At 41.8% G+C, this 9,909-nt stretch overlaps 1 protein-coding gene across 1 annotated transcript in view; it reads right to left on the bottom strand.

Annotated features, from left to right (window-relative positions):
• RWDD3 (RWD domain containing 3) overlaps nt 1–9,909 on the bottom strand; it is a 16,320-nt gene that overhangs the window by 2,682 nt on the left and 3,729 nt on the right. Inside the window, exons 3-4 of the mRNA XM_010860512.1 lie at nt 9,827–9,908; nt 222–709 (exon numbers count right to left, since the gene is read on the bottom strand). Coding sequence (XP_010858814.1) covers nt 222–709; nt 9,827–9,908 — 570 coding nt within the window. The remainder of the gene's footprint in view (nt 1–221; nt 710–9,826; nt 9,909) is intronic.

The raw sequence follows: 9,909 nt of genomic DNA, 5'->3' as shown, positions 1-9,909 counted from the left end.
TGGCATGATTTTTAAAACATAATCTTCTACTTATTCTTCAAGCTTTACAAGTCTGTAGTTGTAATTAGAAGTTATAGATAGTCTTTAAAAAAGAAAATAAAGATCTATTAACGTGGTAAGAGTGCACGCAGAAATATTTTAATGATTCATCTGTCCCATTCTTATAAAATGTTTTAGCAGAAAATAGCCAAATTCACATTCAACATCAAACTTTTTGGCACCTTGATGTCATTTCTGTCTCCCTGCAGTAAAATCAGTATGATTTTACCCATAAACATCAGTCTTCCTGTCAGCCTTAAATCAGAAGCCCACTTCTCCACAGTTTTGACATATTTAGCCTTCGCTCTCATGTGATCTAAATGCAAAAGAGTCATCCACAACCCATCATCCACAGTCATGCTTGCTGCAGAAGAGCACTTTTCACTGCCACCTCCTGCTTCTGGGCACTTGAGGATGTGCCTGAGGTTTTCTTGAATCCAGAGAACCAGCTCATGAACCATAGGTTCCAACAAAAGGGTCTCTGCTTGCTCCAGTAACTTCTCCTTCACGATTTCACACTGGGCCCTGGTCAAGTGCTTGGAGTTCACCACAATACCAGGTAGACAGGACGGGTAACTGAGCGGTAAGTGGAATACCAACTGCAAGGGTATATCCGTATCCGTAAATCCTTCGGCTTTCGTGAGAATTCTGAACACAGCCCCATCTGTCTCTGGAAAGCATCCAAAAATAATGATTAGTTGTACCTAATTCAATTTGAATGGAACACTAACAAGAGAAAATTTTGGTTTCAGATGTCAATTTATTTTTCAGGTGAAAACTAAGTTATTTTATGAAGAGACACATCACACTAAGAAAGCCATGATTTACAGGTGTTTTCTTTCAGCCATACATATATATATATACACATACACACATATATACATACATATATACATTCACAGAATCATGGTCAACCAGCACCCAGGATTTCACTGGCATTTACAATTGCTATTATCCTCTTTTTATTAAGGTCACCAGAAAGGTTTCTCCTTATATGATTTTTTTTTCTACCCAGACTTAGTTGCTAATTCTGGAAATTCCTAATAAACTCATACGAACCTTCAAAGAAATAGTATCGTGTATTTATAAAATCAGGAATTAGCTTAAAAGCTATACATTAAATCCAATGAAAATCATGTTGCAGTGAGTCCGAGCAGAAGCAAACACTGGGTCCCGTGTGGTGGTTGTAAGGCTGCAGAGAACACCACGACTATGCATACACAGCAACTGCCTGGACCCACTCTTTCTCACTTCAAATGCATTATTATCAGCGTAACATGAAGGCAGTGAGAGGAACTAAAATGGGGCAGCCGTCAGTTCAGCCGTTTTCTGGCTCCGTGAGGAGGGGGAAGTACACACGGGATACAAGATGAAACGTTCTGCTCTCTTTCAGATTTGCTCCACTTCACCCCTCTGATGTGTTCCACACCACTTCACCCCACTTTTCACAAGTTGATAAAACGTCAGGCTGATTCATTCTGCAGGGGGCAGAAGCACACAGATCAGAGGAGAAGAGTAGAACAGACTGGGTGCCGAGGAGGCTCTTTGAAGTTAACTTGCCTTCGTCTACCCTACTTCTATCTCCACAGCCCTTGTTTCATTCTCCTTCACAAGACAGGCAGTCAGATCATTCTCATTTTCATACCTGGATTGCTGCTCAACAGCTTTGACAATGGAAACCTGAATGTATCCCCATTTTAAAGAATTGAACAGAACATTAAAATGGCTCTCTAGCCATCTGATTCCATGTATTCAGAAGCCATGGTTATAGACATTGATTTATACGGGACCAAACACATCCGTTATACAAGGTTTTTCTTTAGTAGAATCTTTAGCATCAGAGGCAAAGCACTGCTGTTTTAGGACACTACCCCAAAACTCAGGCAGTAACCATTATAAAGATCATATTAAAATGATATAACTTAAATTTGTATTACATAAGAAAAACGTGACTGCATAAAGAAAAATTTTCCAAACAACTTAGTGCATTCCCCTAAAAATCCATCACCGGATTCTCAAAATCTTTCTTTATTCTATCCTGTTACTTCTCCTTTTTTTAAAAAAAAATATTTTACTATTAAAGTAGGCTCCCTGGATGTCAGTAAGATCATTACATTTCACTTGATAAAATGGGTATTATAAATAGACCAACAGACAACGTGTAACCACTAGACTAAATAAACCTTCCACTAATCATCTAGAGGATCCACTTTCCCTCTCAAGGGGGAGACATAATTTTTAAAGCTCTTCATTCATCATTTAACAAATAGTCACAGGAAACATAAGTGACTAGGGTTCGATCCCTGGGTTGGGAAGATCCTTTGGAGGAGTAAATGGCAACTGACTCAAGTATTCTTTTTTTTTTTTTAATTCATCTATTGAAAATACTTTTTTAATTGAAGGATAATTGCTTTACAGAATTGTGCTGATTTCTGACAGACATCAACACACATCAGCCTTAAGTATACATATGTCCCCTCCCTCTGGAACCTCCCTCCCACCTTCCTCCCCATCCCACCACTCTAGGTTGTTACAGAGCCCTGGACTGAGCTCTCTGAGACATACAGCGAATTCCCATTGGCTATCTATCTTACATATGGTAACGTAAGTTTCCATGTTACTCTCTCCATACATCCTACCCTCTCCTTCCTCCCCACGCCCCTTGCCCATCCCCATGTCCATAAGTCTATTCTCTATGTCAATTATTCTTGCCTGGAGAATCCCATAGACAGAGGAGCCTGACAGGCTACAATCCATGGGGTTACAAAAGAGTTGCACACAACTTAGCAACTAAACAACAAGTCAGCAAATAGAAAATTAATGAGAGAAAATCCTGACTTTAGCTTTGGAAATTGTGAAATTATTAGTTATGTTTAAAAGGAAAACTACTTTAATTCTATCAAGAATTGGAAGGGACAAAAGGCAATGCCAAAGAATGCTCTAACTACCACACAATTGCACTCATCTCACACGCTAGTAAAGTAATGCTCAAAATTCTCCAAGCCAGGCTTCAGCAATTCGTGAACCGTGAACTTCCAGATGTTCAAGCTGGTTTTAGAAAAGGCAGAGGAACCAGAGATCAAATTGCCAACATCCGCTGAATCATTGGAAAAGCAAGAGAATTCCAGAAAAACACCTATTTCTGCTTTACTGACTATGCCAAAGCCTTTGACTTGTGGATCACAATAAACTGTGGAAAATTATTCAAGAGATGGGAATCCCAGAGCACCTGACCTGCCTCTTGAGAAACCTTTATACAGGTCAGGAAGCAACAGTTAGAACTGGACATGGAACAACAGACTAGTACCAAATAGGAAAAGGAGTACGTCAAGGCTGTATATTGTCACCCTGCTTATTTAACTTATATGCAGAGTACATCATGAGAAATGCTGGGCTGGAAGAAGCACAAGCTAGAATCAAGATTGCCAGGAGAAATATCAATAACCTCAGATATGCAGATGACACCATCCTTATGGCAGAAAGTGAAGAGGAACTACAAAGCCTCTTGATGAAGGTGAAAGAGGAGAGTGAAAAAGTTGGCTTAAAGCTCAACATTCAGAAAATGAAGATCATGGCATCTGGTCCCATCACTTCATGGGAAATAGATGGGGAAACAGTGGAAATAGTGTCAGACTTTATTTTTTTGGGCTCCAAAATCACTGCAGATGGTGACTGCAGCCATGAAATTTAAAGACACTTACTCCTTGGAAGAAAAGTTATGACCAACCTGGATAGCATATTGAAAAGCAGAGACATTACTTTGCCGACAAAGGTCTGTCTAGTCGAGGCTATGGTTTTTCCTGTGGTCATGTATGGATGTGAGAGTTGGACTGTGAAGAAAGCTGAGCGCCGAAGAATTGATGCTTTTGAACTGTGGTGTTGGAGAAGACTCTTGAGAGTCCCTTGGACTGCAAGGAGATCCAACCAGTCCGTTCTGAAGGAGATCAGCCCTGGGATTTCTTTGGAAGGAATGATGCTAAAACTGAAACTCCAGTACTTTGGCCACCTCATGCGAAGAGTTGACTCATTGGAAAAGACTCTGACGCTGGGAGGGATTGGGGGCAGGAGGAGAAGGGGACGACAGAGGATGAGATGGCTGGATGGCATCACTGACTCGATGAACGTGAGTCTGAGTGAACTCTGGGAGTTGGTGATGGACAGGGAGGCCTGGCGTGCTGCAATTCATGGGGTCGCAAAGAGTTGGACACAACTGAGCGACTGAACTGAACAAACTTCCTACTTGGTTTTCTCTGTGACTCCTTCCACAAACACACACACACACACACACACACACACACAGGAGTTGCAAACTGAACTTACACAAAATGATGCTATCTCTGTAAGAAAATGAAAATCCCAATAACATACCCCAAATACTGCTGATATTTAATGCAGCAGTAAAATTGTACATTCTTTTAAAAACTCATTTTCTCCCTAAAACTCTAGAAGCATGTATATTACCCTTCCTTTCTCATCTGCCCTGGTTTGTACATGCAATTAAACTGGCTCTTTTTGCCTCAGAAATTTTCATGTAATCACATATACTGTCAGTCTGATTTGGGTTATTTTTCCATAAAAAAGAAAACAAGGTTGTTCCTATCTACTTTACGTTTATTTAACAGGTTAGAAACAGAGTGATTAACAGAAAAATAATGGTGTTCCATATCTTACTGCTTATCTCTGGCCTTCCCTGGCACCAAGACACTCTAGTTATTAAGTTCAATTCACAAACTCATCATTCTCAATAAACATCTATGCCACAGAAAACTTATGCCTGCCCTAGGAATCTACAATTTTCATAAGTTCCAAGAATATTTTCACCTAAAGATCCTAGCAAAAGATTTAAGAGGCAAGAGCCTCTGGTTAAAGTTCACATACCTATTCCCTAGTTTGGATTTTTTTTAAATAAGTCTTTATGCCTTAAAATAAGTGTATCAATTTCATAACCAAAATAGGGGTTTCAAACCTTATTCTTCCTTACAAGTAAATGAAAGAAATTATGCTCCTAACTACACTCCAAACAAGAGAAATTCAAACTAGAGAAACTGAAATAAACCCCAAATTCCATACTATTATTTTTAAGAATTCACCCTACACACACACAACAGAAATTCAATAAATGCTGTACAATAACAGAAGACAGTGGAAAATGTAAACAAATTTAAGAGGATGAATTCTTCAAGATTCATTTAAAGCCTATTAAGAAATCCTTGCATCATGATTGCATCATTGCAATCACTGCATCATTGAATCACGGCATCACCGACTGGAAGGACACGAGCTTGAGCAAGCCCCAGGAGTTGGTGATGGACAGGGAAGCCTGGAGTGCTGCAGTGCAAAGAGTCGGACACGACTGAGCAACTGAACTGAACTGAAGAAATCATTCATATACCACATACAACTGGCTTTCCCTATACTTGCTTTTTTTTTTTTTTTTTTTTTTTTGCAGTATTTACATGTCCTCAGGGTAAGACTTTGTTCAGAAAACCACCAAAAAGTCCCCAACAGCCTCTCTTACTTCATTGTACAGGATTTTTTCCCTCTTGCTCCCGGATGCCTCCCCACAAGTATACATCCACCAGTGCTGCAGCTGGATTGTTATATATATTAAAAGGTAGTTACAAAAAAAAAAAAAAAAAACTAAGAATAAGAGAAGCTCGAAGCGGCAATCACTCCTTTAGAAGTGGAGTTCAAGGCTAAATTGGTTTTAAAGTACCAACAATCAGCAGGGAACAGGGCTGAGCAGATTTAGAGGGGTCAGTGGGTGACAGTAATGATTCATTTTGCAGGAAGGTCCAGTGCAATCTGAACATTAGTGCTAGCAGAATACAAAAATTTACTCTGAAGCTACCATGCAAACATATTATATGATATTGAGTCTTACACCCTCCCATTTTACAACATGCTTATCTATAAGATGATTTCCAGAAACACAATTCAATGTATAATGAGCACTGACTATGGTGATATACTCTCTGTGACCTCCGATTACCTCTTCGAGAAAATGAAGATCTATAACATCACCAGTCTCACCTACTTCACAGGTACCCAGACGGCCAGGCATACACATTACCCTTCATAACTATTCTGAACATAAGTTGGACCACACCTGATTCTTTGCTCTGGGTGGTCGTCTTGCTCTCTTTTTCTGGACAACTGTAATCCTTGCTCTCTAAGAACTGTTTTCCTGTTGCAGCAACTCATCTCTATTAAGGAACATGATGCACTTCAAGAGTCCGTATACTCTAGCCTGCTGCTGCTGCTGCTAAGTCGCGTCAGTCGTGTCTGACTCTGTGCGACCCCCAGACTGCAGCCCACCAAGGTCCCCCGTCCCCGGGATTCTCCAGGCAAGAACACTGGAGTGGGTTGCCATTTCCTTCTCCAATGCATCAAAGTGAAAAGTGAAAGTGAAAGCCGCTCAGTCGTGTCCAACTCTTAGCGACCTCATGGACCACAGCCTACCAGGTTCCTCCATCCATGGGATTTTCCAGGCAAGAGTACTGGAGTGGGGTGCCATTGCCTTCTCCGATACTCTAGCCTTGTGATTACTAAATCAGCCTGAGCATCTGTTATCTTCTCTGTAAAATAAACAGCACCCCTCATCAGGACTAATGACAAGCCTGGTAGATTTTTAACAATGTTTCCTCCTTTAGATGTGTCTGTGCTGTGTGCTTAGTCACTCAATCGTGTCCAACTCTTTGTGACCCCATGGAGCCTGCCAGGCTCCTGTCCATGGGGATTCTCCAGGCAAGAATACTGGAATAGGTTGCCATGCCCTCCTCCAGGGGATCTTCTCAACCCAGGGATCGAACCCAGGTCTCCCACATTGCAGGCAGATTTTTTCTTTACCAACTGAGCCACCAATAAAGCCTAGATTTGTCTAGTTCCCATGAAAAAAAATGTTAGTGTTCTAACTTAGTTAAATTTCATGACACATCTTTTAAATGTCTTTCAGGATTCTCTGTCACTGTTTTCCCAGTATCTGAGAATAATTCCTTGCCAATTTCATTTGCTTAATCACAGTTTAAGATTACCTATCTTTCTTTTGAATAACGTTGTTCAAATTGCCCATTCTTCTTCTACCATTTGTTCTCTCAGATATACAAGAGATTATGTATATATGCATAAATACTTCTTGAAAAGTAAGCACACACAAAAAAATCTTGAAACAAAAAAACAGAATACCTCTCATCAAATAAGATGCATTTAAAGTATCAGGTATACTGCAGGCGACCCCACTAAACCTGGCACTTTGACTGCACTCCACAGGGAGCAGCAGAATGCCCCTGACCTGGTCTACCCACGGCATGCCCTAGTGGACAGGTGTCAGAGCTTTCAGAATTTACACCCATGAGAAAGCTACAGCTGATGCCTCTTACAATGAACTTACTACAACCATCACAAAGAGGCCACAGTGTATGTAAGTCCTGTGAAATTCTCAGCACAAATTAGTCCAGCCAGAAGAATGCAACTATTCAGACTCTTCACTCTTATGGCCTTAATAGATGACCCCTGGGTTGGCATCCTGAGCCTTCCTGGGCTACCTCCTACCAGAAGGGCAATCCTACCAATGTTAACCTGATTTCAGGAGCAACAAAGAGAAGCTTATTTGAGGGGAAGGCCAGGAAGGAATTGATGGTATTCAGAATGTTCTGGTGTTAAGCTTATATCCTCCAATCCGAGCTGACAGTGACCACGAGAGTGGTAGCCAGCAGCCCATTGGATGTTTACTGTGGTCTATTAAAGAAGTTCTTACTTACCCTTAATTCCCAGTTGTGAACATCAAACATTCCTATCTCAACCACTGAATTGTTTTATTCTCCAATGAACCTTTCAGCAACAAAATGTCCTAAGTTGTTACACTGAATTCTTTTATAATTCAATTACTTACTGATGCCAGAACACTGAATTAAATTAATTAGGAGGCATGGCTTGAAGTCATGCTCAATTTAACAGCAGATAAAGGGTCCACAGTGTTCTTTGTATCAAAAAATTGCTCCCTTTCTTCCTGTGCTTACTTTTTTTGCTTTTCTCTGAACCATCAGCAGGGTCATATGCTCAACCATGTGCTGAAGACACAGACCACTATCAATCCATCCTCTTTCAGGTGTAATGGTAAATCACAGGTTCATTTTCCCAGGATACTCCCAATTGAGCCATAATAAAGGAATTAAAGAAAACTAATGATATCCTCAAATAGCCTGCCTCAAGTAGAAGTAATGAAGTAATTATCAATAAAGAGAATAGTAAAGACAACAAGATGATAAAGAATAACAAATTCTATCCAATCAGAAGATAGGTGACAACAACAACAACAAAAAAAACTAAAAGTGAGTAAATCTTCTCATAAGGATTTTAAACGTTGTTTCAGAAAGCTGCAAGACAGACTAGGCATTGAAAAGAAAGCAGCTTCACCACATAAATTGGTTCACGGTGCCCAGAACACAACAGTGCTAAATGAACGTGTACAGACTGGTGATCAAGAGAAAAAAATAAAAAGAAGGCAATCCTCCAAAGGTGAATAACACATCACATGGACACGAGGAATAGATCCTAACCCTTGATAGCTTTCTCCCAACACCTAGACATTTTAGACTACCTTCTTAAAGGTCAATCAATTTATGGTCAGAAAGACAATTTTAATAGCAGCTGTAACATGACAGAAATTTAAATCCCATGCCAAAAAATTTACATAATGTATTTGAAAGCTAAGAGAAAATTGAAAATCATCTGCATCACTGCACTTTTTCATAACCTGAAGTTTTGTTTTTTAGTTAAGAGAACCTACAGACAGGTACAGAGAGTACGTTTTCGCTATCATGAAAATAAAGCCAGAAGAACCGTTCTAAACTGTAAGCTCCGGGAACAGGGTCTTTGAAACCTTGAGTTTTCAGGGACTCAAATGTGAGCGGAACAATTAATGCGCTCCAAGAGCCTGTAATTGACAACCACCTTTAAGCGAACTAGAAAAAGCTAAAGAAAAACAATCCAACTGAGGGAGCTCTGAGTGAGCGCTGGTTGAATTCAAAAATTCATTCAACAATAATTTACTATGAATACCTACCACGTGCCTGGCACTGACCTAGGTGCCTGCAGCTTTGTGATTACAAAACAGACAGGGTCCTGCCTTCTTGCCACGTGAGACAACCAAATACCCATTTAAACTTCAGTGGGTGCCCTGATGGGGGAGTTGGCTTTAAACTAGGGGTGTCAGGAGAGACCTCTTTTTAAGATGAGATCTGAAGAATACGTACGTTCAGGACACCCAGGGAAAGTGTTGGGGGACGCTGTCCAGGAGGGCGCAGCTGGTAGCCCTCAGCGAGTTGAGGAGTGTTCAGGCCAATTAGGGGATGAAACGGGGGCGGGGGGAGTATGTTTGAGGGGGATGTATAGGTGAGTGGCGGGGCGGGGCGGGGGGGACGAGAGAATGGGGGGAATCAAGGAATGGGGCGGGGGGCGAACGGAGGTGGGAACGGGAGAGTGGAGGACGCGAGTGTAGTGGGTGAGACGGCCCAGTGGATGAAGGGGCGCAGGAAGCAGGGACCGGCCGACGGGCTGCAGGAGCCTGAGCGTTGTGTTCTCGGTTGACTGCAGAGCGGCGGGAAGGGGCCCTACACTAGTCATGTTTTAAGGGTCGCCGCACTCTCCCGCCTGCTCCCACACACGCCCAGTCCCGGCGCCTGTCATTCCATCACTCAACTACCCCGGCCCCTAAGTGTGGGCTCGGGGAGGTGAGCCCAGCCGGGGTGGTGGGGAGTCCGGCTCCCTCTGGCGCGGAAGTAGTCACCTGAGAGACTCAGCACTTCCCACTCGTCAGGCCCGCAGAAAATCGCTGCCAGGGCCGAGAGCTCCTCGCGCACCGGCTCCGCC

The sequence above is a fragment of the Bison bison genome, unplaced genomic scaffold (genome assembly GCF_000754665.1).
Source record: "Bison bison bison isolate TAMUID 2011002044 unplaced genomic scaffold, Bison_UMD1.0 scf7180017864466, whole genome shotgun sequence".
In the NCBI taxonomy this organism is placed as follows: Eukaryota; Metazoa; Chordata; class Mammalia; order Artiodactyla; family Bovidae; genus Bison; species Bison bison.
Note: the sequence above shows the minus strand (reverse complement) of the source record. Positions and strands in the feature narration are given on the sequence as shown.